The 27,949-nt window shown below is 44.2% G+C and overlaps 2 protein-coding genes across 2 annotated transcripts; one reads left to right on the top strand and one right to left on the bottom strand.

The window, feature by feature from the left end:
• Nucleotides 1–17: 17 nt before the first annotated feature.
• Nucleotides 18–2,239, bottom strand: LOC137857475 (uncharacterized). Its single transcript, XM_068684013.1, has 2 exons — nucleotides 1,563–2,239; nucleotides 18–937 (listed from the first exon to the last, which is right to left on the bottom strand). Exons 1-2 carry the CDS (start codon nucleotides 2,071–2,073, stop codon nucleotides 279–281), a joined length of 1,170 nt encoding a protein of 389 aa, XP_068540114.1. The 5' UTR covers nucleotides 2,074–2,239; the 3' UTR covers nucleotides 18–278.
• Nucleotides 2,102–27,923, top strand: CDAN1 (codanin 1). The gene is made up of 28 exons (XM_068684006.1): nucleotides 2,102–2,560; nucleotides 4,444–5,144; nucleotides 5,774–5,998; nucleotides 7,148–7,341; nucleotides 7,786–7,908; nucleotides 8,488–8,566; nucleotides 8,961–9,081; nucleotides 9,484–9,593; nucleotides 10,284–10,373; nucleotides 11,467–11,542; nucleotides 12,578–12,786; nucleotides 13,510–13,624; nucleotides 14,443–14,586; nucleotides 15,259–15,425; nucleotides 16,031–16,112; nucleotides 16,792–16,881; nucleotides 17,789–17,843; nucleotides 18,725–18,858; nucleotides 19,471–19,574; nucleotides 20,460–20,609; nucleotides 21,066–21,129; nucleotides 21,626–21,704; nucleotides 22,723–22,880; nucleotides 23,016–23,123; nucleotides 23,475–23,538; nucleotides 24,674–24,876; nucleotides 25,557–25,664; nucleotides 26,212–27,923. Exons 1-28 carry the CDS (start codon nucleotides 2,240–2,242, stop codon nucleotides 26,335–26,337), a joined length of 4,200 nt encoding a protein of 1,399 aa, XP_068540107.1. The 5' UTR covers nucleotides 2,102–2,239; the 3' UTR covers nucleotides 26,338–27,923.
• Nucleotides 27,924–27,949: the final 26 nt, after the last annotated feature.

The following is a 27,949-nucleotide window of genomic DNA, read 5'->3' as shown; positions in this document are numbered from 1 at the left end:
GATAATACAGACAAGAGTCTTAGTCAAAATAAATCTGTGTTTTTGTTTGTTTTTAAGAGAGTAAGAGGATAATGAGTACAGAAGAAAGACATTAGCCAACTGCAACAGAGTTAACAAACAGGAGATCGGTAATTAGTGTTTAATGCCACCTATAGTGAAATGTTTCCCACTGGGAAAAACGTGGGAGGCAAGTCCATTTTGCTCCTTCAAAGTCACAGGCTGGAGCAGAACATACAACAGCACCTAACACCATAGTCACTGTACATATATTCAAGTTTTTACACGTCTGCAAAGCAGAAGTAGTAGCAGCCATTTGGGTGTTCTTTCTTAATGGTTCTCAGGGGGGGCCTAGGGAACTCCGAAGGACCTGGTTCTTGTGACATGGAACTGGAACTGCAGCTGCTGCTTCTGCTGCTGCTTCCCGCCACTTGCGCTCTGCCTCTGTCCTCAGTGGGGGAGACCTGGGGAGAACCCGGGCTCAGGTACCCGGCTGCAGTCTGAGTAGAGGCGGTGGCGTATGTGGTCGGGCCAGTGTTGTTTTTCACATACACGTTTTTGATAGCAACAAGTGTCTGTGCCATGATGCTGAGGCTGTTGCTCAGATCTTGCATGCCTTGCTGCAGCAGCCGAAGATTGTGGTTGACACTGTCAAAGCCAGCCTGGATCACCTGCATCTGGGTCTGCTGAATCTGCACTAGGTCCGCTTCAGTTATTTCATTTTGGTCTGCCTGGGGCCTGCCTTTTGTTTTGGCTTTTACTTTCCCAGAGGAACCACCACCCGATGTCCCCAGAAAAGGTAGTTGTTCTTGGCTAGGCGGAACCACTGCCATGTCCTCAGAGCTTTCTTCTGGCTCTACCACTTTCACTACTATTTCTTCTTTTAGGTTCACCTTCTCAAGACCAGGTTGATGAGATGGGCCAGGATCATCGTTAAATCCTAGAGGAGTTGGGGGGAGAGGAAAAGCAGAGGAGAGTCAGTGAGGAACCTCATGGTGAGATATGTTCTTATCCACTAAACATAAACCGAGACTCCACAGCAGTGACTTGTACTGTGTTACCTTTGATGTCTCTAGAATACGCACTACCTCTGTAGGTGGGGAAGGAAACTGTAAAGATGCATTCACCCGTTAACTGTATCTTTGTATCCTACAGTTCCCTCACTGTCCCCACCACAGGTGCCAAGTTCTAGGTTCCAAAAGACAAGTCCCACTGCAAGCTCATTTCACCCTCTGTTGTGCGCCTGGTAACCCGTAACAGTGTGGACTAAACACTGGTTGCAAGAAATCCCTCAGTATTGAAGGTGATGGTTTCAGTGCACTAATGCCGTGTCTCTTGTAGGCATAAGAACTTACGTACTCACAGGGCTTTGGACAGCCTAGCCCTGTGGGCTGGCGTTTTACCTTTGCAAGGACAGAGCCTACAAGCGTGGACGCGAGCGGCTGGGTCTAGCGCCTCACGGCCAGGGGGTCTACTCTGATGTGCTGCTTCGATGCGACTTTGTCCGCCAGCCCCACGCACGCACCGTGGGCATCCAAGGGGCGAAGGCAGCGCCCCGCACTCACCCATCTCCCCCACGGCGGCGCCGGGCAGCTCCAGCGTGTCGATGCCGCCCACGATGGGCACGGCCTCGGCGGGCAGCAGGGAGCCGTAGGCGCGGTGGTGGTGGTGGTGGTGGAGGCGGTGGAGGCGGTGGAGGTGGTGGCGGCCGGGCGGCGCGGCGGCGGCGGGCGGCAGCTCCTCGGGGGCCAGCAGGAGGCCGAGGCCGAGGGCGGCGGCGGCGGCGGGGCCCGGCGGCCCGCAGCCCTGCGACAGGCGGCACAGCTTGCTGCGGTCGCGGCGCTTCAGGTCCCGCCAGCGCTTCTTCAGGTCCTCCACGTCGCGGGGGCAGGCGGCCACCGGGTTCACCTTGTGGCGGATCAGCTCCCACACCTTCCGCTTCTGGCCGGGCGACGCGCGGCCCGGCCCGGCGGCGAACAGCAGCTGCTCGTGCTTCAGCACCTGCTCGATCAGCACCTCCGTCTCCGCCTCGTTGAAATTGGCCTTGCGCCGCTTCGGCGAGTCCTCGGCCATCATCACCGGCTGCTGCCGCCGCCGCTGCTCAGGGGGGCCGGGGCGGCCGGCGGGCGGGCGCGGAGCCGCGGGGGGCGCCGCTGCCGCTGCCCCTTCCCCCGCCCCGGCCCGCGGCCGCCGCCGCCGCTAGGCCGGTCCCCGCGCCCCGCCGGGGAAGGGAGCACCGCGCATGAGAGGAAAGGACGCGGGCGGCCGGCGCAGGCGCCCCGTGCCCCGCGTGTTGACATGGGGAGGGGGCCCGGCCCCGGGCCCGGCCCGCTCCGCCCCCGCCCGCGCTCCCCGCCGCCGGCCCGCCCCTGCTGCTGCCGCTGCCGCTGCTGCTGCCCGCTACCGCCCGGCACGGCCCGGCCCCGCCGCGCCTTGTGCGCCTGCTCGGCGGCGGCAGCGGCCGGGAATGGCGGCGGTTTTGGAGCTGCTGCTGCGCGAGGAGGTGGCGGTCGGCGCCGTGCTGCGCTGGCTCCGCCAGGGGCCCGGCCACCGCCCCGCTGAGGTAACCGCGGCCGGGGCCGGGGCCGGGGCGGGAAGTTTGCCCGCGGCGGGGACCGTTAGGAGCCGCCGGGCCCGGGGCCTGCAGCTCCGGCCGAGGGGCTCGGGTGGGCTCCTGCTGGGCCCCGGCGCCCCGAGCTGTGCCGTGGGCGTGTGTGTGGGGAGGGTTCGCGTGGTTCCTACCCACAGAGCGGCCCTGGGCGCTGCTGTTTCGGTGGGAGCGTAGGGGAAGGGGTCTGTAGTTAAGGATCAGAGCCCCTCGGAACGCGCTGAGGTAAAATCAGCCCCCGCCGCTGTGCCCCCGACCTGCTGTGGGCAGAAGCTCCGTGGGTCGTCCCGCGATCCTTAAAGGCGACTTTAAGGAGTGGCCCTGGTGGCTCGGGTAGCGGTACCCAGGGCTGTGGGGGCTCTGCTGACTGACTGGAAAGTTTGGCCCTGGTGGGGATTTGCTGCCTGCCTGTCATGGCTGGGAGCAGCCCGGGGTGAGGGAGCAAGCGGCAGGCTTGCGGCTGGAGCCGTTGACAGGTTTCACTTGTCCTGTGGTGGAGGATCTGCACCTCTGTTGGCTTGCACAGAGAGAGATGAGTGAAGGCAGGTTGTGCTCAGAACTGGTTGAGAAACTGCCTGACCTTGTGCACGGAGTGTAATAATCTTACCTGTCAGCCTCTACACTAAGCCCAGGTGGGCACCTGAGGAATGACAGAACATGTCTTGCCCTAGCTCGTGCGGCAGGTTCTCTCTGGAGCTGGTAAGAAGTTGGGTCTTCAACCACCTGTTGTGGTCTGACCCGTTTCTCACAAGCATGAACCCTGCTGACTGGGGCTGCCTGCCCGTTACCGGGTTGTGCCAGTCTCATACTTCTCTAGGAAGCTGCACAGGTTCCATGCTTTCAGATCAGAACTTTACTGCTGCTGTCAAGCATGGTAGGAGGCAAATTGTGACCCTGCTTTCACTGTCTCCTTTCATAGAAGCAGTTCCTTCCAAAATAGTGTTTGTCTCTTTTTGTATAGTGGAGATGTGAATATAAATGAAGTGGGAATGCACCTGCTATTATTTTGATATTAGTAAGGAGTAAGTTGCTGTCTCTGAGAGCTGCTTCTGCTATTATTGCAAATGTTGCTGAATACCATTGAGAGGAAACATAAAAGTATTAAGAATAAAATAAATATTACCCAGCATACAAAGCTTTGAACTGTGCATGTCAAATGAAGTCTTTTTGACTAGTTTTACTCTGGTAAGGTCACCATCTATTTTGATTTTTACATGTGTTGATTCTGTGGTGATTTTTTTTGTTTTGTTTTGTTTGGGTTTCTTAAGTATAAACTTCATGTACCTTGAGGTTGCGTGGTCTCTATTAGAGCTCTGTGGGGTCTCAAACAAATAAATTGTTTAATTGAAATAGAAGAGCAGTTTTGGTCTTGCATTTGGCGCTGAAAGTGCTTAAATGTTTGTTATTACAGCACCCCTCTGTGGGAGCGTGAGGTATTTGTAGATGAGTAGGTAACAGAGAAATTGCAGATTTTATTTTTTTTATGTTAGAATTATCCATCTTACCTTGAAACATTGGACCTAGAGGTGCCAGTTGCTCCATGTTCTTGCTGGCTGTAGCTTCAGTATTACGGGTGTCTCCGGGAGGCAGTTCTGCTGGTTCCCAGTTGGAGACCAAAGTGAATGACAGCATCTGAAAACTCCTGCCAAAATAGCTTGTGTGGAGGCTGGGTTTCAAATCTATGACTGGTGCTATGGTCACTTGAATTTTAGTGGCCTGCTTTGACAAATCACATTGGTTTTTATGGTGTATCACATTCCCATAGTAACTACTGAATGAGTGAAAAGAAGGTATCAGGTAGCATCTTTATGTTAATGCTTTGTGCTCTTTCCTTGCAGGAGAACCACATCCATGACAAGCTGGTGTCTCTCAGTTTACTTCAGAAAGACTTTGTGCCTTTTCTGCTGAACTTTTTAAGGGAGCAAACCAGCCAGATCCTGACTAATGGACCCTCTACTCCTGCTAAAACTCCCAATTCCAAGGCCCATGGGAGCCAAAGGACAGGATCAGAAAGGAGAGCAGGTCATGCGACTAGCAGCCGAGTGCAGCTCTTTTCCCAAAGGACTTCAGTGACCTCTTGCACCACAGATACCAGCTTTTCCCCTGCTGCTGCATCCAGTGGCTCTTCTTCCTTTTCAGGGTCAAACCTGTCAAGCCCTTGCAGCGACTTCCCAAGCATGGCCTCCAGTAGCAGCCCGAGCTTTGGGTACAGCCCTGTGCTTAACCACAGCGAGAGGCGCTCATCTCAGAAGGCCAGCCTGGGGAGCTTCCTGACAGCTACGCCCGAAGCCCTGCCAGCGAGGAGAGGCAGAAGGAAAGGTGGCAGTGCAGTCAGTGCCTCTGGCCGGCAGGTGCCTCGGGATCTGGGGCGCTCCCTTGCTGAAGAGGAAGATGGAAAGAATGACAGTCCCTCGTGGAGTGGAGGGAGAAGAAAGCGGAGTGAAGTGCCTCTTGTTTCTGCTAGATCCCCACCCAGCCAGCTAAATCTTAACAACCTGGAGGAGTTTCCACCTATGGGTGCAGCCTCTGGCTGGACAAAGTAAGAGCAAGTATTTCTCACTGCCTCGTTTGGGTTGCGCTGTAGGTTACTGTTCTTGACTAGCTCATCCTGTTGTGCATGTGAAAATACAGAAGATGCTGTAATAAGCAGTACCTGGGGGCTGGCTTCTTGTTCTCCTTGGCCAGGAGAGTCTTGTAGCAGTTGCCACGTAGGGGAGCTGACAGGTAGTCAGCTTTCTGCTCTGAACTCACCTGGTTGCCTCTTTAGCTTTGCGATGTGCCTGCAGCTTGCCATTGCACAGGCCAGCTGATAAGAGGCTGAGCACATCTTTGTCCTTGCATGTTCTAACAAGTCAGCATTATCTTGGCTCTTCACATTTCTTGTTTAATGCAATAGCAATTGGTAATGAAGAGCAGTCCTGGAAGGTTCTTCAGCTTTATTGATGCTAGGGAGAAAAGCTTTTTGGCTGATGTTCTGTGAATTCTGGTAATGAACGTTTATGTGCGGCTTCATTTGTGTAATGCAGTTATGGGCAAAGTAGTGGGCCAATGCCCATGTTCTTTTTGGTCTTCAGCTAGCCCTGGCCTCCCTGGTGACTTTGCCTTTTCTTTTGGGCAACTGTTCTGTTGTTTTGGTGATTTCAAAAGAATCCCTTCTCACTTTTTCAGCAAAAGTAAGCCGTCAAGGAGAATCAACCCCACTCCTGTAAGTGCCGAGCGCCCCCTTTCCAAGCCAAAGACGTGCTTCACTTCTACGCCTGTCAGCCAGTCTCCAACTGCTCGGTTTTCATCTGGGTCAAGCCTTGAGGCCTTTAGTACTGTCCAGGAAGGAAACCTAACTTCTGCGATAAGCAGCAGCCTTCAAGAGGAGAGAGAGATGCTGAAGAAAGAACGGTACGGTCTGAGCATGGTGGTGTTAGGCTTGTATTAATTTTTAATTCTCTTGTCTTAAGATGGTACCAAAGTGAGAGTGGAAATGAAGAATATCCAAAGAATATCTAAACCAGATAGGGGTAACCTCAAACTATACTTTGCCTAAACACAACTGTGACTCTGGTGTTAGACATATTTATGCATATTAGACACATTAATGCAATTAGATTGTGCTTGTTGTTTTGAAGGTGTGCTGACTCTGGAACAATGACCCTTATTTTATCTTCAGGAGTCTTTACCACTTTCTTATGACTGCTACTTCATGGGTTTGCACATGTCATTATTTCCTGTTTCTGTCCTGCTGATAGCATTTAAAGTGATTGTTAAAGATTTTACTTTTAAGACAATTTGGGTGTAAGTGGGTGTGATGTTGCCAGCGTGGATGTTCCATAGGGATCTTTAACGGTCATTTTATATTGCTATTAATGGCTTTTTTTTTCCTACTTCTCATGGATCTTACATATGCCACTCTGCTCCTGCATTTTGGATGACCTCTGAGGCATTTTTTTTTAACAATACCTATATGTTTAACTGAGTAACTGTTACTGATTTAGAATCCTACAACTGAAGTAGTTCATTCTTTCTGTTGTTTAACTTGTCAATATGGGATTTCATCAGTCGTTGCATTGCCTTTCTATGTAGTGGTATTAGATCTTTTCAGAGCATCATTAACTTGTAAATACAGCTGAAAGCATGTATGTGAACCCTATTTTCATAGATTTTGCAGTGTCTAGCTGTCAGAAATTATACATGCAATATATTTCTTTTTTTAGGATAGGTTCGATGTCCTTAATGAATACTGGTTTAGGTGAGAAGAAGCAATAGCAAAGGCTAGTTAGATAATTTTGCCAAAGTGACATGGTGTGTCAGCAGAGTAGGAATCGGTGGTTCTTTTGAGTCTTTTGATTGTTAGCCACAGGATCCTGTCTCATTAAGAAAAATGTGTTAAATTACTGTCATGGTACAAGCAGCTTTAGGCAGTATAAATGATGAGTTCAGTTATTGCAGGATTTCCTTCATGCTCTACTGCCAGGGAAAGGCCTCTTCTGATCACAGGGCTGCTGTGTATCATCTTCAGTCACATGGTGTGTTGCTGTTCTTGAATTTCAGATGCAAGTTGCTGCACCAGGCTTCTTCTCCTGCAGGGATATCTCTTGATCCTGGTACTCCCACTAAGCCTAGTTACACTCGCAGCGCAAGCCTTCCCGCTGAAAGCCATCTGGTGACCTGTGCGGATCCTGCTAAGGTTTCTTGCAAGAAACAGTTGGAGTGTCTGGCACAGCTCTACTCATCGTGCATAGCAGGTGAGGACTAAGATGTGAGACTGACCTTTCTGTGAGCTTGAACTTGCATGTGCATTGCAAGGGAGAGGTAGATAAGCAGTGAAAGTTGTGGGATAGTTACAGTGTACAAATAACATCTGGAAAAATAAACTAAGTCGACACAGTTGTTAAAACAGATGGATTCTAGGTAAAAGTTTAGGGAAGGAGATGAACCTGATACAGTACTCTGACCTGCAGGAGGCTGAAGCTATATAGTCTTAGCTGATGAGGTAAATTTGAGCAACCAGACCCTTCCCTATCACATATTTCCTGTAATTTCCATGTTGATGTGCACTCTGGCTGTGTGTGGGGAGAGAGTTATTTACTGACTATGCCGTAGAACAGTTCTCTATCTTTTTACCTTTATTTGTTAAAACAGGTTAATACTAAATATTCATCTTTACTATCTCATTTCTTCTCTTCCAGAAAACCTGGTACCAAATATTTTTCTGGAGCTTTTTTTTGTTCTGCAGCTGTTAACATCTAAAGGCACTTCTACTGCAGAAGAAGAAGAGGAGAGTGACCTTGAAGTCAATGAAGGAAGTAAAAGTAAGCAATAGAACTGAGTGGAAAGAATGTCCTTCATGGAATGGTAATGTGGTATAGATAAGTTGTCCTTAGCTTCGACAGTTAGTTGTAAATCTCATAAATAAAGCTGTGGGACTCAGCTGAGATGCTGACAAAAATTATGCATGCATGGGCAGTGCTTCTGCAGCATGATAGAGCAGAGTTGCTAGATAATGTTTGAATCTACTTTTCTGCTGTTGTGTGTGAATACCCATAGCTACTTGCTAAAAGAAACTTTCAGAGAGAAAGGTGGATATGCTAGAGTCTCTCTTCCATTGGTCCTTGCAACTCAGAAGGGCTACTGACCTGAGAAGGCTGAGCAGGAATCTTTTATTTTCCATATAGCATTAAACAATTTGGTTGCCATTACTATAAGAAGGATAGGGATTTGTCTATTGAGGTACCAGGAAATACAAACTTCTGGAAACTCGATACTGGTCTGGAAGATTGTTTAGCTCTTTGGATATGGCAATTCCTGTGTTCCTTGGGAGCTATTTGTTGATCATTTAGTTTATAAATGGTGACAGGTGCTGTTGTCTCATACTTATTTCTTCTCGTTAGATGCAGCGGGGAGACAGCATTTCCGAAGTGTGCACAATTGTGTTTACTTTGCTGTTCAAGTCTTGGATTATCAATATGAGTGAGTTGAGGCTTTTTTCTCTGCTCATGTCTACAGATGTGTGTGAGATGAAACAAGTGTGCTTGGATTTTAGAGCTTTACTACTTCCAGGCATGGAGTTACTAATTTTCCCTCAAAACACATAACTCAGCCTGAATTTGGATGTGTCTTTGAATTTCCCTTATGCTGGTCTGTCTGCTGAACTTCAGCGTGATTGTGCAAGAATGGGAAAGTCATGAGATGAAAGCAATAAAAAAGTGTCCCTACAGATGCCAATGGGATTTGATCCTGGGTGCCTGGGGCTTAGAACTCTTTACTTGGTAGTTTCATAAAATCTAATTAGATGTAAAGAAATGATTACGCTTATGGTGTTATGTCTGTATGTCTGTGGGTTTTATGGATGTTGTCTTGGCAGAATTATTTCCCATTTAGAAAAGGGAACACTGAAGTTCTTGGCTGAAAATGAACGGATTGCATCTTTTTCTCCTACCTTGCATGAGAGGCTCAAGCAGGCTTATGAAAGCAGCACAGCCAAGGTGAGTATTGGCACACCTCACCTGATGCTATCTCATACCTTTGTGGTAGTGTTATTTATGCTGGCCTTAATGCTTATGCTCATTCCTGCTACTGTTGTCTTGTCATGTCTTTGGGAAGTGTCTGAAAGTGTACTTTTTTTTTTTTTCTTTTTTTGGCCATGGGTGAGTGAATTGCAAGTTGCAGTGACTGATAGCTGTGAATCACTGCTGGCTGGCCATACATTGTGCTCCAGGTGCTGACTCAGCCAATGATTTTGACAGGCTCGGGTTTTGCTTTTGAGATTCGTATTTAATAAACACAGATCCTAGAACAATGGCCAACTAGATGCAATATCAGAATGTAGTTTGGGAGAGGTGGATTTTTTTCGTAGCTACAGACTTATTCTTTTGTATTTTCAACAGGTGTCTCTCCTGCTGCCATGCTCTGTACAATCTGTTTCTTTCCAGCCAGAAACAGACAATCGCTCTAACTTTCCCAGTGACAGAGCATTTCACATATTTAAGAAACAAAGGTAAGTCTCTTTTGCTGTTGCCATATGGCTCTCAGGGTATAATCTTTCCATGATTGTAAAAAAGGGATATTAGGAATGTCTCGTATATGCTATATAGTCCAGAAAAAAATTGAGATTTTCACTCTTAATTGAAAAAAAAAAGTGTTTGTCCATATTGACAGCAGGGGCTAAACGTTTAGTGTCTTTAGAGAAGAACAGCCTAATTCTTCAGGATTTATTGGCTTCTGGTAAATGCCAGTACAATGTGTCACCCTACTGGATTGCTTCTGCATATAGATCTGGTATGCTTCGTATTCTTCCTGACACCTCCCTCTGTGCTTGCAGCAACAGGGCGAGGGAAGAATGGCAAGTTGTCTTTGTCCTTGTTTTCTCCTCATAGGTATTATTTCATGTGGCTTATTCTTTCCTGCTTCTCAGTCTTCAGTATGTCTGGTAATGGGTGTTTTGGTCATTCCATCTGAGCTTGGGCATAACAAGCTTAAACACATGCTGTCAAAGACATGGAAATGGAAACTTGCTGAAGTACTGCTAACACTAATGAGTTTTGCAAAGGTATCTGAATGTGTAGAAGCTTGAGTTACTTGATCTGAGGTAGAGTTTCACTGGGAAACTTAGGAGCAATTGAATATTCGATTGTTTTTACTTCAAACTTGAAGAGGAATTTATACCCTTAAACATCTTGATTCACAGGGATATCTTTTACGAGCTGCTGCGTGAATGGGAGGATAACCATGAAAAAACTGGCTGGGACTTTGAAAGAGTTCTGGGCAACAAGATAAGGTAGGAGTCTTGTGCAACTCCAGCTAGAACTGAAACTTTTGCTGCTTTAGTATAGGTGAATTACTGGTGCAGCATACCAGACTCAGCATCCTAATTTTTATGTTCTTTCTAATGGTCTTCTACACTGACTTGTAGGGGCCTGTGCTTCTTGGGAGATACTGTCTGTGTAAAGTCACTTCTACATTTAACATTTTCAACTGTCATTGTAAAGAAACAAGGCAAAAGTGTCAGTAGCGTATTTTGATTAGTCTTAGTCTAAATCTTACCCTGCTCCCAGTCACAGAAAGTGCCATTTTCACAACCTGTGCTGTGATCTGGACATTGTTATTGGTTGTATTTCTCTATGCGGTTTGTGTTTCCAATGCCCCACTCCTTTGAAGCATAGGGAAATGTGTTACATGTTCAGAAGCTCTTATCTCTTCCAGCTATTTTAGGGGCTTCTGGTGTTTTGGTTCTGAAAACAAGACAAGTTGGGCTCTTCATATGGAAGGCAAACTTTTATGCTTATTGTTTTATCAAAAATGGAGTATATACATGTATAAAGAAATGTATGTTTTTGAAAGCAGTTGCCTTGTAGGTTTCTGTATTAGTCTTAACCAGGAGCCTACTCAAGTTACACATATGAAGGGGGCTTTTCACATCTGGAGCAAAACAAGGCTGAGATTTAAACTGATTTAAATTTTTGTTCTGTTTGGGCATCAGAAGTACTGGTGTTGCTGTTTTCTTACTTACATCCACATGGGCTCTCAACACAGTGCTCTGCACAGGGGAGAATGGGAGATGAATGAGTTAATTGTCTTCCTAAATAAGTGTTATTGCAGGAAAGGAAGAGAGTCTTTTTATCTCTAAAGCTGTGTTCTTCAGGTGCTAAGGGAGAATCCAGGGAGAATGTTTGTTTCTATGATCAGCAGATGAGGCTCAGTGCTTGTGAAACTTGGTTATAAAGATGTTGCTTTTTGCAATGGCCTTTGAAAAGCTCTGGAGATTGTCTTCTTAAAAGCAGTTATTTTGTGCTTTTGATGTGATATGAGGTTAAACCACTTTTTAATACTTCAGAGATCTAGTCAGCATTTTGTGATGTCTTCCTTCACAGGGCCATGATGGCTCACCTGTCTGCAACCTGCAACCACAGCCATTTTGCCAGGCTCTTTCAGAAACAGCTCATCCAGGTAAATTAGTTGATTTTGTTTTCCTGAATATGCATCAAAAGTGATTTGATCCTTCCTCAGCCTGAGAAAACAAACTGTCTTGCAAGTTTGAGATTTTCCTTATTGAAACTTTTTTTTGGGGGAGAGCCAAGTCTTCAGGAAGAGAATTTCCTTTGTTTTCTGGAAATATGAATCAGTGATAAATTATAGACAAGCCCCCTATCTCTATTAGATATAAGGCACACTGAGCACATCGTGAGCTGTAAAAATTCATTTTTCATGGTTATTTACTCTGATCTAATTTTAGAACAGTTAATTTTTAGAAATGTAAATGATATATTTCAACATATATAAAATGCAGAGGTTCCCAGTTCCATTCCTTAGCAACATGAGTATACTACCTGCAAAGAGTCTCAGGTTGTTCTGTGTAACAGCCCAACAGACTCTTTTTGATATAGTATTGCTGTTGTAGTTTACAGGAGTTTTTCCGACCAGTTTCAAGCATCATCTGACTTCACTGTAGCTGAAGGAATGAAGAAAGAAAGGATGCTTCTGATTGAAGTATAAATTTTCACTGTATTCTCTCTATAAGTGGCTGGCATATTGGTAGGTTCCTTTTGGATAGCAAAATAGACACCAAAAATACCCTTAAATGTTAGCCCATGTGCATTTCTGGAAGATGCAGGCTGTTGGAATATAGAAAATTCCTCTCGTGTCCAGTCTGAATTTGCATCAGTGTTGTGTCTGTAGTTCATGAAGACCACACAAGTGATAGGTGTTCTCTCCACACATGCAGATGTTGGCTGCTAGATGTGCCTGAGTTAGTTGCATATCATCCATCTCTCAGAATCTTTAGGCTGTTTGTGGCCAAGGTGGGTAGCATGTTTTGTTGTGAGGAGAAGAGATCTTTTTTTTTATGTGGGCTGGCTGAAAAGGCCATGCTTGGATTCCTCCTAAAACAAAGTCTCATGCAGAAGGGAGAATGTGTGGGGTAATGAAATGACATGATGCTTTATTACGAATTGTTCACCTTCCTGTTCTTTCTGTCTCCTGAAGATGTGTAAAGGTCCCGTTGGTGGTGGCGCAAGCTGGGGAGACACCCCAGACCAGGATGTCCTTAATATGCTGGGTCCTGATAATCTGAGCCGTCTGAAGAGGTTGCAGGAAAGATTTGTAGTTCCCCAGAGCATCAGAGGACCTTGCCCACCCCCTTCATTCCCAGGGTGCCAGCAGTTCTTCAGGGACTTCATCCTCAGCGCAGGAAGGTTGGCTGCCCATTTCCTTGTCAAAGCGTGGGTGTGTGGGGGGCAAAACCAGCATGTCGCTCTTGTAGCGGGGGGTTGAGAGCCTGGGACATAGCAGTTACCCAGGCAGAGCATATCAGGAATGATTTAAAACCGCATAATACCACACTTAGTGTCCTTGGCCAGTGAACGTGTTAATAGGTTCTGTCTGGGGCATAGAGTGCTACATCAGGCTAGATGGTAAACTTCCTTCTGTAAAGCACAATATCTTGTCACAGGCCACCAGCATTTCCCAGTGCCAAGGAGGGCAGTGCTTTATAGCAAGGGCACTGGACTGTGCAAACATTCCTTGTGTGGTAGTGCATGAAGCCAAGGAGTTAGAGGATGAAGCCATATTTTTTTTTTTTTTTAATGAGCTTTTCCACAGTCCACAGCATGGATGTGTTGTGATAGAGGGGAGGTTTGAATCTAAGTTCACTTACTTTACAGCTTCCTGCCTGGACAGATCCGTATTATTAATGTTTTGCTGGGACTTGATAAATAGCATCTGTTCCAAGGAATGCGAGTGGAAAAGGCGGTCAGCCACTTCTGGTTTTGTCATTGTTTTCTTGCCTGTCAGTCGGTTACTCTGGTTGTCATCTGATGCTTGATTAACTCAAGACACCAGCTTGAAATTTTGTGGTATGTTAGTTGAGGTTTTACTGCTGTTTTCAGCCCAATCTGACTCATCATCTTTTGCTGAAGTTATCAGTTCAATCAGCACCTGGTGGATAGCCTGTGCCTGAAGATACTTGAACTAGATGGCCTTACTCTGGTAGAGCATGAGCACAGTGATGGGGAAGCAGATATGGATGAACAGGTAAGCTTTTTTTTTTTTAAACAGATATGTCTGGCAGTTTCTCTGAACTGATACTGTACCCAAACAATTGTTTTGGTTGTGAGTAGTTTGGAGCTTCTGCCACTGTATTTATGGCAGAAGAGCTTCTTCATTTGATTTTATCAGGGCTCTGCAACAAGTATGGATGTCTGAGCCCCTTTGCGTTTACTTGTGTGCTTCAGGATGCTTCATAGAACTGTGTCTGAAGAGATAATGCGCCATAGTTTGAAAAGCAATCTCCTGTGAGGGAGCCTCATTTTAGATTGTTAGTACACGTGCTAGATCTGTTTCATCAATGAAGTAACTGAGTTTAATTGTTGCATTCAATTGCAATAGATCCTTGCTACTATTCCACATAGAAAGACTTTAGTTAGAAGTAATTTGTAGTCATGTCTGTTCAGATATTCCTTTACTCACCTGTACCTATCACAGGTGTCATAGTTTGTAGATGGTTAGCAAAGTAGCAGCAAAAGCTTCGTGAAAACTCACAGAGCAGTAACAGTATAAAAGAGGCATCATGAGGTCAGTTCTCATTGTCCCCAAAGTTGTCAATATGAAGATGTGACTGAGCAGCTTCTTGTTCTAGAAAGCTCTTGCATTAATTCCTTACAGTAAATGAAGCAGTGGAGGCAGAACCAATTTAAAATATGCCTGACAAATGCGCATTTTGAAACCTATATTAAAAGCACTGATGAAGCTATATGACTGCCTTTTTTCCATGAAGGGATTGGAAGTTTAGTGTAGGTAATGGCTTTGCCAGTTTAGGATGATATTGCCCCACCTTATGTTTTTCATTTCAGGATGAAAAGAAGCGTTTTACTGTGGTCTTACTAAGCCTGAGACTCCTCGCCAAGTTCCTGGGGTTTCTTGTTTTCTTGCCATATCGCACTGTGGAACAGCCAACTAGAGACCTGCAAGACTCTGCAGTAGCATTAAGAAACCAAGTAAGAAACCAAACATTAAAAAAGAAAAAAAAAGTCTAATGTGGACTATTGCTTGACAGTCAGGTTTCCTCATCCAAGGAGTGTATTATGAATAGTCAATAGTCATGCCTGTTCAGAGCAAGCCAGTGATTCCTGGGAAGATGTTACACTGTTCTGTGTCCCTATCAGATATTCTGAAGTTGGGAACAGAGGACAGAGGAGTTTGTATGATGTAGAAAAGAGGGAGCAATGCACTGATAGTGAGGTACTCAGTCTTCTATTATTACTGCTAGTCTGTCATAGCAAAACTCTGACCTAGCTAAGACTTGTCTTTGTAGTGTAAAATCCAGCTACCAGGAATGTTTTTGTTAGTTTCATGCCCTCTTCATGCCAGTGTGATGTACTGAATGCAAGGAGGCAGGGGTTAAACCTTGACTCTGCTTGCACATAGTCATGCTTATAGCCTTACAGCCTTCTCTTTGGAAGTCCCTAGTAGGGATTCTGGTTGCTGTCATAGTGCGTTTTCTACCTCTGCTGGTGTGTAGAGGAATGTTTTCATTAGCCAGAAAGTCAGCTCATATTTGTACAGAAGATGAAATCCTAGAAGGAAAAGTCATGATATAGAGAAAGATTTTTCTTTAATTATCAAAAGGTAACTTCAAGCTTCTGTTTTAACTTGTCTTGTTCATTAAGACCCTGCCCGTACTGGACGTACTGAAGCTTCTGAGACAATCTATTCGGGATCACCGTTCTATCCTCACTGTTCCATGGATTGTGGAGTTTCTTTCCCTTGCAGATCATATCGCTCCTTTCCTTGATTACTATAGGAAGGTATTTTGTCTCTTGCTGCAGGTATACAGGTAAGAGCCTGGGAAAGTGTATCAGTTCCAAACCTCTTGTGTAAATGTTTTCTTGCTTAGTTCGGAAGTACCTAGTGTTTGAGTGCATGCTGGCCCTAGATTGAGATTCTTAAGAAATTCTTGGTGCAAATCATGAGCATTTCTTATCTTACATGAAGCTGCAAAAGGAGCACATTCTAAACTTCAAGAATAATGTTTGATTTAAATACGTGTTTTTCATCAAGTAAATATTCTTCAAATCCCCGTTCACCCATTCTACATCTGCAGTTGAAAAATTTTAAAAGTTGAATTTAAACCTTAGACCCATAGTGTGGGTCTCATGCCTAAAAAATGCTCTACTGTTTTTGCTTATGTACATGAGGAAAATTTGAAGCACGTTCTAGAGAGTTATTTAGCAATGGCTTTTCCAGTGTTAAAGCAGCATGTTATTCAGATGGGTACATGCAAAAGGGTAGAACTTGCTCTCCACTCTGTTGGTAGACAAGTAGGGAATGTGTACATGGTTACAAATAGTATTATACTAAGTGCTTTGGGATTTTTTTTGTTAATTAAATTTGTGCTAATGAAATCTAACACTGTCTCTATTTGCTTTTTCTGCATGGCAGGTTAATGGTCCTTTCTGAAGATAAGGAGATGAGTTTCCTGAACAAGCTGCTGATCCTTGCAGTTCTGGGATGGCTTTTTCAGGTAGAAAAATTAGAGTACAAAACTCAATAGAAGATAGTATTGAAATGAGTTAACACACTTGAAATTACTACTTTGTGGTGTTTTTTTTTTTGTTTTGTTTTTTTTTACACTAGTTTGGGGTTCAAACCATCCTCTGTGTTCTAATGGAGAATTACTTTCCTGTAGTTGAATTGTGTGAAGTATCATTTTTTTCCAGTAGGAATTCTAATTGCTGCTTAAACACATTTTGTCCTTAAATCTGCATCCTTGTAAGCAAATTGACAGCAAATTGTTGTTAGAACTTGGAAGCTCTTGTCACAGAGGTGGAGTGTTAGCTGGCATCCTTGAATAAAAGGGGAAATTTTGTCTGCGAAAGAGATGGTGTGCAATGAACTTTTAAAATCCTTTTGTTCCTTCCATTGGAAGTAAGGTAATTTGTTAGCAGGAACTTGCTGGAACGGTGAAAGATACCATATGGGGAGGGTAAGGAAGGTGGCATGTGTTACGTTGATGTAACAAAATCTTTAATTTTATGGGGAAAAAATCTCTTTATGTATCTCTTTATGATCTTTAGTGTTTTTTTTTTGTTTTTTTTTTTGTGGGTGGGTGGGTGGATGGGTGGAAGCTTTTACTGTCTATCAGAAATTGTTCAACTTATTGACTGCTGTTTGGGTTGTACCTACTGGGGTTTCTGTTTCAGGTTCCATCGGTCCCTGAAGAGTTGTTTTTTGCCACTGATGTCAGGCAGGAGGGAGTGATGGTGGATACTGTGACCTCTGCTCAGGCTTTGGTGAGTTAGTACAGCAGCAGGCCCTCTGAATCCGTGGATGAGAGCAGGCTTACAATGGCCTCAGGAGTTTAAGATTAAGATTATCAAGAACTCAGCTTCAGTGCAACAGCATTGAGCAGCGAATATGTAGGCCAATGGATGAGATGCTCCAATTTATCCAAGTGGCTAGATTGCATTGCATCCTGGATTATAAACTATGTGTGTTAAGAGCTCAGTAGGTTTTGTCAGGCAAAGGCCAACTGCAGCAAGAGCTTGTAGAGTAGTTGCCAAGTTTTGCAGGAAGATCAGATGCTGTTTTCCTGCTCATTGATTATGCCAGTACAAGGTGAGTGTTCTCATTAGAAAATTCTGTTTAGCATTGTCTTTTCAGTGGCAGAGGTGAGATGCAGAGCTGATCATTTTGCAAATGAGCACAGTATATACTGCCCATGTGGATGGGATCCAAAGTTGTTTCTCCTTCCATGGCTCTGGCTGCACCGTGTAATACTGGGATAACACTACTCCATAGTGTGGTGTTCTAGCAAGTCTGAGAGAAGACACCTGTGGAGTTGTAATGCTTAGCAGATATTCCTTACTTATTCTCCTCCATGGGTAGGTTTCTCTTTTACAAATAGCAGCAGTGTCAACAGTCCTGGTTATATTCTCTAATCATCATGGTTCAGTTGGGCTTTGACAGCAATCAGAAGCAAGGACTGAGCTACACTGACTGAATGTAGAGCAGTTGATTGTGCATTACTGGGCTGGTCTGAACACTTGGGCTGCCAAGTGTAGAATTTTACTGTGAATTTGGAATCCAGTTATTTCTGTCCTTTTCATGGAAAGGCTGTTCTGAAACCTGCACGTGACCATGTGTATAGGATTTCCTTCCTGCTGCATTGCTTCAGCTTTTCCTTCATTTTCTCACCAGGACTCTGTGCCCTTGGTGGATCAGCAGTTACTTTATACCTGCTGTCCCTACCTTGGTGAGTATTTTATTTATATTTGTCCTAGCATTCTCTAGAACTTTCTTGGATTGTCTTTCTTAGCCCTCCTCACAGCTTCAGGTCTCAGCTGTGTGTAAGTGAGCCTTGATTAAAGAGCCTGCAGCTGAGAATAGTTATCTGGTGAAGTTGGGGGAGGGAGGCTGCACAGTCAGGATAGTTCACCTGCAGACATTGAATACAGAGGAAAAGGGGAGTTCATTCTTCACAAACTGGAAGGAAACACAATAAGGGGTAAGTGTACAAATTTTCCATTCTAAGTATAGTGTAGTGTGAGTTGTGAGGAATGTCTTGATCCTTGAGCATGTTTCTGCTGCTGGAGGGAGAGGGGAAGAATCCTTTTGTGTCTGATGCTTTGTCAGGTTGTTGTCTGAAGAATCTTCTTCATGAGATCTGATTGTCGTTGGTTAAATCTTTATACATAGAGAACAGTGCCAGACGGTGGGGTGCTGTTCTGCTTCTTGGGACTTAACTGCTAGGAAAACTGTATGTTAACCCAGCTGTTCTTTCAGCATCAAAGCTTCTAAGGGTTGAACTGATGTTCAGGCTTTTCCCCTGTTGTTTTCTTCTGATCCTGTTAGAATTTTGTGCAGTTCTGCTTGTCTTACTGTCCTTGTATATTTTTTTATGGTTCCTGCTTGCTGTGTTAAAAAGGGATCCATAGCAATGGTTGCTCCGTGATCCTTTTGAACAAGCCCCAACATGCCAGGGAGCTTTTTGGAAGCCTGTTTTATCTTTGGTGCCTTGCCCTGCTAGTTAGATGGGTGGGATGCCTCTGCTCTTCTGAAGCTTCAGCTGTGGAATTTCCTGAGTTTTTGATTTGTTCTGTTGCTTATGGGGATGGTGCACGTTTATCCATGCAGGTGAGCTGCGGAAACTACTTGCCTCTTTTGTGGCTGGTAGCGGAGCAAAAAATGGTGGCTTTATAAGGAAAATCACTCCAACAGCTGCAGAGTCTTTGGCACCCAAGGCTTCTGTCACACAACGGAAACTGCAGGTAATGAAATTCGGGAGTCACAAGTGGAACCAGGGCAGGAGGAATTGCCTCCATGGGATACACAGTGATATCCTAATGTTTGGGAAAGAAAAGCACGGGCCTGGACAGCAGGGAAAGTTGTGTTTAACAGTCAAATATTCTTACTTTTCGTTATTCTGGTTAAATTGTGTGGCTGTATTACCATGTGAGCGTTGAAATCCAGAGAAATTCAGTAAGCATTCTTGTGATCAGAACAATTAGCCTCTCCCTCTCTTTTTTACAGAAAATGTTAGTACATTTCTCGTAGGCTGCTTTTAGTTAGATTTTAGCCATGCATTCCACAGAAGATAAGAACTGCATAGGAGCTGCCAGAACTCTCCCATTCTTCTCTTTACTAGTCATTTGTTTTTGTAGTTTCATAAACACTGGTGATGAGCTTCAGATTAGAAAAAAAAATAGGGAAGATGTATCCTATAAAGGTGCTGAGTGTTACTGTAGCAGAATATTCTTGTATAGGCAAATTGTCTGCCTTTTATCTCAATTACATACGGTAGTTCCGTCCACTCTTGTGAAGAGAAGAGGAGGATCTGAGTGGAGCGTTCTAATCAGTTGTGGCACTTTTCTCTTGACCAGGTGGAGTTGGAGCAGGCCTTCTTCCACAACCAGCCTCCCTCCCTGCGGAGAACAGTTGAATTTGTGGCAGAGAGGGTGGGATCCAACTGTGTTAAACACATCAAGTAAGCACTGGCTATCTGTTCTGTGACTGAAGAACATATCCCTCTGTTCCCACTTCATCTTCTCTTCTCCAGGCTAAATGAAGCTGTCTGCCCCTGTCTCTCCTTGTAGGCTGTGAGTTCCATCATCCCAGTTTAGGGATATCCGGTGCAGCTTCACAGTGGTGAGGAGAGCAGTAACTTCCCTTCACCTGCAGGCTGCACTGTTGGTAATGTCAGACCAGCACGATGCTGCCCTTCTTTGGACTCTGCTGACTTGTTCAGCCTGTCTGCATGGAACCCAGATCCTTTTTTGCAGAGCTGCTCCATGGCCAATAGATCCCAGCCTGTATGCCCATTACAGGTGTACAGTCACCACTGTTGTCAGCCCGTTTCTTCAGCTTCTGAGGGTCCTTCAGAAAGGCAGCCCTGGTCTCCAGCATGCCGTTCATTAACTTGCTGTGGATTGGCTCTGTCCCATGTCCAACTTGTCAAAGACATTAAATAGTATCAACTTGTGAAGAACACTGGTTGTAGTGGGCTGCTGTTGACATCTTTGAATTTCTGACCACAAACCACTGAGTGTAAAAGTACTGGTGCCACAAAAGTTACCTGTAACTATGTTTCTATTAATACTTAAAAGCTTTTGACTCTTGAGTCTTAGTACTGTTCTGAGATCTCTATTTGCTTTTTTTTTTTTTTCCATGTTGAAAAGAGCAAGGAAATGGTGTAGTAGTGAACACAGTGATTCTTTTTTTTTCTTTTTTCTACCAGAGTGCTACTTGCATCTCTCTCTGAGAGCAACAGACACCCTCCTGAAATAGGGCAAACAACTGCTTTCAGTTAGTGTGCATTTTTTCTTGTATCAATTTCAGTGTGTCTGATTTTTTTTAATCTTTATTTTTACAGGGCAACACTGGTAGCAGAGTTGGTTCAAAGGGCTGAAGTCATGTTGCAGGATAAAGTGAAGGAGGAGGATGCTAATCATGACAAGCTGCTTGAAGAGGTGTGCGCTCATCTGTATGAGGAAGGGGCCCAGGCACTCATCAAAGGCAGAGAGTAAGGAGGAAAAGTTATTTAAACTTGTGCCTTCCCTTCTCTTCTTATTGTGGAATCTATAAGCCTCATTCGGCTTGGCCTGTCTTGCTCAGGTTCTAGTAATTATAAACCCTGACCTCTGCTCTTCTTAGGGTGACTGTCTGCTGTGCCTCCAGCCAGTTAATGCCGTATTTGTAGGAAGGAATAAAGGTGCTCTGTGTCCCTCTGCATCCAGCTCCAAACGGGCATCAACTGCAGTTATTGTATTTCCCTTCTTTGGAAACTGAACGTTGCAGCCTGGGGGCTTGTAACTGATTTTTCCTTATCTGGTTATTTTGGTTTGACATACTTCACTGCAGTCTTCCAACTAGTTTTGACTGTAAGAGAGCATGTGAAAATTCCTACAGTAATGGACTTCTGACTGTTGTCCAAGAACTTTAACTAATACTGAGGCACGTATTCTCTCTTTTCTTGCAGATTTTGCAAAAAAAAAGGTCCTGAGGCGGTAAGGGTGTTGTTGCCAGAAGAAACATCTGCAGCAGTATGTATTTTCACTAAAACTTGCTAAAGACCTTGACTTTGCATCTGGATTGTTACTGTTTTTCTGTTGCCACTTCACTTATCACTGAATAGCTTAGGACAGTGGAATCTGTAGATGCCCTGATGTAGAGGCTGACAGCTACAGAGAGTCACCTCTGCCAGGCTGTCTGGGATGTTCTCGTTAAATTGGTGCTCTAACCAGTAGCTAACTCTTGAGACTAGAGTGGTAGGTAAATTGCATTCATCCTGCAAGGATAATGCTTTTGGTTTAGAATCAACTTCACAAAGAGTTGAGGGTATTTGTATGGGGCTGATGGGGTTTGGGAAGTCAAAATGGGTTTGTCTTATTGCTCAGAGTAGCAGCTCCCACCGAGATGGTGGTGCTCTGGTTAAATGTTGCATGCCCATATTAAGCCCTTTCCCTCTAGACTTCTGATTCCTCACTGATTATTAATGTTGTGACTGGAAGTATATCACTTCTTATCCTCCCTGCAAAGGTTTTAAATAGTGCAGAAGACATTGCAGTGGAACTAGCTACTGAGAAGGCCTGTGGCTGGCTTTCTGCCAACATTGCAGGTGAGTTTCCTTACCTTGAACTGGGCTTCTAACCTGTATATTGTACTCTTTGTGAGATAAAGGACTAGAAGTTTATTCTAGTGTCATGAAGTACCCAAGGTTAAAGAGAGGAAAAAAAAAAAAAAAAAAAGAAAAGGACTGGCACTTTTCTTTTAGTGGGACTTTTCTTTTAGTGGGAAGTGTGCAGTTGCTCTGTCCCTTCTTGTTTAGGACGAAGAGGAGTGATTTCTAGCTCCAAGAACCTTCTTCAGGGTTTTTTCAAGGTTGGCCCTTGTGATTTTTAGTTATGGAGATGTTTAGGATGGTGAGAATGAATGATGTGGAAAGCTTCTGAAAATATCCTATCTGAAGTTGTCATAGCACTTCAAATATAGGACACAGTCAGCTTCTGTCAAGCCATGTTATGGTCCCCATGTACAGAGAACTTCTGAAAACTTCTTCAAAGCAAACATTTCGCTGACTGGGTATGTTTTCAGCAGGCTGCAGGTGACTGTATTCCTTTTAGTCTGTAGTAGTTCTCTGGCAATTCTTCAGAACCTCTCAAAACCCATTGTTTCAGGAGATGACACCAAGAATTTGGGAAGGAATACCCAGCGCCATTTTCAGCAGCAGGAGTTCAGTGTTTTGGCTGCTGCTCAAAATTTATTTTGGTACAAAACCTGTGTCTTTCGTGGGCACAGTGGTTCAACTGGTATGGTCATGCTGATTCAGCGTTCTGCTTTGGCATTGCTTCCTAGTTCAGCTATTCTGATCAATAAAGCTACTGAAACATTTCTGATAGGAAACAAAATGGGTTGCCACTGGTACCTGGTAGTGGTAGCTCCCCACCTGTGCCTCTGGCCGTTAATGTGATGGGAGCTCAGAGTCAGGAGAGTTTGAAAGCATGAACCGGCCTTTCCTCATTCACAGGGGCTCTCAGAATAGGAGGCTAGTAAGGGTAGCATTTGAAAACAGTTGTCTGCCTCCATGGAGGGAAGAACTGAGGCAGACAGGATTTGTTCCCTTCTTCCCTTTGCAGCACTAATAAAAAGAGAAGTGAAGGCAACCTTCAACAGAATGCTGAAAGTCCCAGGGCTTCCCTTGCCCAGCGAGGAAGCTCTGGAGTTGAGGAGGGACTGCCCACCAGGCTGTCAGCACCGTGCCCCATTTCCCTCCCAGATCATCAATGAGATTAAGGTACATAATGTTCACTTCTTGGCTTGCTGTCTTTCCCTAGCTCCCTTTTAATTTTTCACCTCTGTCATAGGTCCAAAGATCTGTTCGTGGAAATGCAGACTTGATAGGTGAATCCCTGTTGTCTCTTTCATCAAGGATGTGCTCTGCGTTGCTGTGGGCCCACGGGATGAAGGCGAAGTGATTGACCATGACTGGCTGGAGTCCCTGCTGGGAAGACTGAGTCAGACGCTTCGGTGCAGAAAGGTAGAAGTAAAAAAAGCAACAATGAAGTTGGACCGCTTCGAGCCATCTTCATACTTGTAAACTCTGTAGTTTGCTTTGTCGCACAGTTGAGTTCAGTTGAATGTTTTTTTCCTGAGCTCAAATGTGACCAAGCTGCATTGCATTTTTTACGCTCTAGATACACTTGGCACTTGCATCTAGCCTTTGTGGAACCCTTTGTCATGCAGGATCTCTTCTTGTCTTTCAGACTTTCTCCTGATTACACCTCTGTGCTTCTTGCTGTAAATTGTCTACTCTTTTATCCCTTGTGAAGCCGTGTTTTGTCCAGTTTGCAGGATGGGACAAAGATAAAACTTTTTCTGTGTTTTCTAGTTCATGTGTCCGACATCAGAGCAGCAGCTGGCAAAGTGTACAGTTGAGTTGGCTTCTTTGCTGGGTGAGTCAGTCATGATAAGCCGTTTAAGACTAAAAAGGGGTATGAAAGTTCTCTTAAATCCTTGGGATCAGATATTTCACTATTTAGAGCTTGTGGATGTTTAGTTCTCTTTGCCTTGAAGTCTAATTTTTCCCTCTTCGAAGCTTTTTTTCTGTCAAACTTGAATGGTCACTCTATTATTCTGTGAAGGTTACTAACTGTCTTTCATACTTGGTGTTCTTGTAGTCTTTGTAGTCTTTGTAGTTTCCTTTATTGATACCTTCATTTAAATGTCATACGTTTCTCTGTATCGCTGCCTCTGAAAAGTTGCAGTAGACATTTTTTCCCCTGAATATAAATTATGCAATTATGTTTCTTAGTCTCTTTTTAGAGAAAGGGAGTAACTTGTATTCTGTGTATTGTGACTTCTGTGAGCGCTTTCATTTTTGCTTCTCTTGGTCTAATGTGTTAAATGCAAAGCTTTTATCAGTGTGAGCTAGTGTTCTGCATGCAGATGCTTTCTCCATGAGCACCCTTCCAATTTTTTTTAGAAGTTTCTTAAGGAGATTTTATATGGTTCAGGCTGCCGTCTGTGCCTAAATATTGTGAAATGGGGAACAGCAGTGTAAATCTGCCCCTTTTCGTTAAATTGTACCAAGGAAGACCTAGTATCTTCTCTCTCTGTGTGTTTAGCTGCAGTTAAGCGCTGTACAACTTCACTTTCACTTGTATAAAGATACGCAGCTCAAAGCTATGAACAACTGTTTAATCTATTTGTAGATTCAGATGGTGTTTTACTGTGTTACTCTTCTTTCTTTGGAGTAACACCTACGTCTTCTTTTATTAAATGTTAGTCATTATTTCAATTTCTATTCAGTCTTCTGTCAGGACTTCAGGCTGCATGCCAACCAAGTGGCATTCTTTATCTCGGAGCAGTATAAATATATTCCTGTATAATAATACTTACTATAGTTTTAGAACTCATGTTTTTGCCTGTTGCTAAACTCTAGTCCCCTTAAGTTCAGTGGTTTACACTTAAGTGTTTTTACTTCGGTGATTTAGTTATGAGCTATACAAAATGTGCTATTGGACCAGGCAGATAAAAGTAAAAAGACAAATTTGCAGTATGGAAGTTCACCTTTCTTGCTTTTCTTAGTTTCAGATCGTGTTCCTCTAAGTGTTGGGATCAAGCCCCAAGAAAAGAGCTCTGAGAGGCTGCGAGTAAAGAACAATCCCACATATGGCCTTCTGAAACTGCTGCTTTCTGTCTGGAAGGAAGACTTCGGGACGCCTGTTCCCGTGCAGCTGATGTTCAGCAGGAAGAACATCGGTTATCTTTCGGAAGTCAAGCAGCGGGAGGTAAGGCTTGTTCAGCTGAGGGGCTGCCAGTTACCTGCTCCAGTCCCATACATTCATGTTAAGAGTCCCCTCACCTGCCATGTTAACTGATGGCTTGTGTGAGTGAGGCCTGCAGCATTGGGTCTGCTGTCTGGGTGGCATTGTTTGAGTGTGGGTAGAGGGATACGCGCTTGTCAGCGTTCTGTGTTTGCCTTGGGGCTGTTAGGAAGGCACAGGTTACTTAAGGAACAACTGGCAAAATGGCCAGCTGGGCCTGAGAGATCATAGGACCAAACACACAATTTTGTAGTTGGTTGCCTTTGTATTTTCAGCTTTTGTCTTTGCACACACGTGGGTGTTGCTTAGAAGATCCCCAACTACCAAGCTGAAAATTGCCCTATTTAGTTGCAGGCTAAACCCATAAATAAGAGTTTTTAAAGCTGTTCCTGAACACGCATGAATGAAATACTTGGTGTGTTTTGGAACTGAGGACTAGAAATTTTGAGATTTTTATGGTGGAATACAGTGTATGAACTCGAGTAATTGTTTGCTCATTTTGTATGTTGCTCACTGCTTTCTCCTCTCGCTCCTTTCCTGTGATGTCCTGCCTTCCTGGATCAGGACAGAACTGTGTAGGGATAGGGAAGCAAATGCAAAATCCATTTCTTTTTGAGATGTTGATATTTTTTTCTTTTCTGCAGTGGGACTTGTTTCTTTTCATGCTTCACGGTCTTGTAGAACATGATCTTATGAGAACCAGTGAAATAGAGAGTTGTTTCCGCAGCCTCAGAGAGCTCCCTTGGCCCTCAGTAAGTAACTAGATGTGTGTGAATACCAAGTGAAATCATAGGTTGTCATAGGTCCCCTGGGTTGTAAGGGACCTCGAAGATCATCTAGATCCAACCCCCCTGCCATGGGCAGGGATGCAAAATAAGTAAAATAAGAAATAAAAAGTAAAGCTACAGAACAGTAAATCTCTTTCATGTAGATGAGACCCATAACCCTCCTGCTTAATGCAGCAACAGGGGCTGCCTGTCAACAACCTTGTTACTGGTACTACTGCCTTGATTGAAGTCTGTCCTGGTGTGAATGTCAGAATGTCCAGTGCAGTGGAAACACTTCCAAGAAAATTGTAAAACAACTTGTGTGATGTGGTCTTTTTCTGAGAAGGATGAGGGTCTGGGGGAAGAACTGAACTCGCTGGCCTACAGGTGTTCATCTTCCAGTCAGTGTTGTAGCCTCAGATTTTGCTCTGGACAACCATCAACATGTTTAACCTTGTAACCTTTTCAACTAAAAATAAGAAGCCTCTTTGACGCTTGCCAATAAAGGTTCTCTGGTTTGTATCTGTTGCAGGATTTCCTAAAAGAACTGGAAATGCTGTCCCAAGTATTTACCTCCGAACATCATATAGAAGAGCCCAGGACTAACCCTCGTGAACTGACAAGACAATCGCTAGGTACCGTGACAGCACAAAGTTAGTGGAGAAGGACTCTTTGAGGATTAAAAAAAAAAAGTACTAACGAAGATGCAAATGGAATTTTTAGAGTTTCTGAATGCATTGTGAGGCCCTTGCTGGGAGAATACTGCGTATGAGAGGTCTGTGCAAAAACTGCACCGGTCTTTCTGCTCATAGACACTTTGCAATGGTGACTATGCTGAAGGATTCACATCAGCAAGTGGATCACCAAGTCAGAAATCCCTTAAGCACCTTGATCATGGCTCAGAGCAGCCATTTTTTAGACTCACCAACACTTTTGTATTTGTACTGTGGCCAAACCCAGGGCTCAGTTCAAGTGGAGAAGCTACTCTGTGACCAGAGCTTGCCTGGTGGCTGGCTCTTCTCTTTCTGTCTTTTAACAGACTGAACGGTCAGGAGAGGGAAAAATTAAACCCGTATGACATGGAGATGAGCCTATATTTATTTTTCACTGTAAGCTCAATTTCAGAGGATTGATTTTAATTTTTTTAAGACTCATTTTAAAAGTAAAACCATATTAAATATATACACCAGAACATTGATGATAGTATTCTTAAAGGATGTAGATGCTTAAGTTTTTTTCCATCTCTTGATGGAAATGGAACTTGTAATTCCCTGTTTTTGTTTTTTAATAGAAACAAGGGGGATATCTGACTATATTTTTTACTGAAGGCAGATGGCAGTATTTTTAAGACTTTTTTAAAGTATGTGAACATAAATGGCGTGTAGCTGCTATTCGCTGTTGTTATAATCCTTGCCTTGAGTTTGAGTTTTATCAGACAGGAAATGCTCCAGCAAGAAAACTACAGCCTGGAAGACCAGACAAAAAATGTAGTGAAAAAGCAGTGTGACATCCTCTGGAGAGCTGGTTTGAGAGGAATCCTTTCTGTGGAGGCCAGAGGGCACTTCCTGCCCTTGTGGATAGATCTTCGCCACGGGTGTGACTTCCATGCACCCTCCAAGTATCTCTAAACTGGAGTTTGGGGTAGGGACTGCTGGTGGTTAGCAGAATATTAGTTACTCAGTAGATATCTCTTAAGGAGTTTATTTTTTTCCTGCAACAGGATGCTTTTTCCTCTAGCACGTCTAGGTGTGTGATGTTATGCTGGTTTTTCAGAAAGAAATACTGTGTTTTGGACTAAGTGAAGCCCAGTGCTCTTTCTCTTGCTACGTTACCTCTTTCGTGTATAAAATGGGAAAAAGCATCTGAGTCAGTTGAGGAAAAAGACAACCAGGACTAAGTGAGGTTACTTCTGTTAAACTGTGTGATGTGGAGAGAGAAACCACAGAGGAAGGTCAGTCTGAATTGTACTGAGATGTTTTTGATTCGGTGACTAAGCATTGTATTGAAAGCTACAGCAAGTGCCATCGCTGTGCCTTTTTTAGGGATTTATTTTAATGACATGAATGAAGCAGAGGTTTCCTGAAAGTGGGCATGCCGTGTGTATGGTAACGACATGGTAATACAAATGGAAGTAGCAAATATACCATAGCATTTCATACCTGCTCCCTGAGGCTATTATGTGACATTTTGCTGCAGCCCTCACTTGAAGTTGTTGTTTGTCATAATAAACATGATTAAATGTCCTGTTTTGTGTCTAAGCTGGTGATGTA

This window comes from Anas acuta, chromosome 5, assembly GCF_963932015.1.
Source record: "Anas acuta chromosome 5, bAnaAcu1.1, whole genome shotgun sequence".
In the NCBI taxonomy this organism is placed as follows: domain Eukaryota; kingdom Metazoa; phylum Chordata; class Aves; order Anseriformes; family Anatidae; genus Anas; species Anas acuta.
Note: the sequence above shows the minus strand (reverse complement) of the source record. Positions and strands in the feature narration are given on the sequence as shown.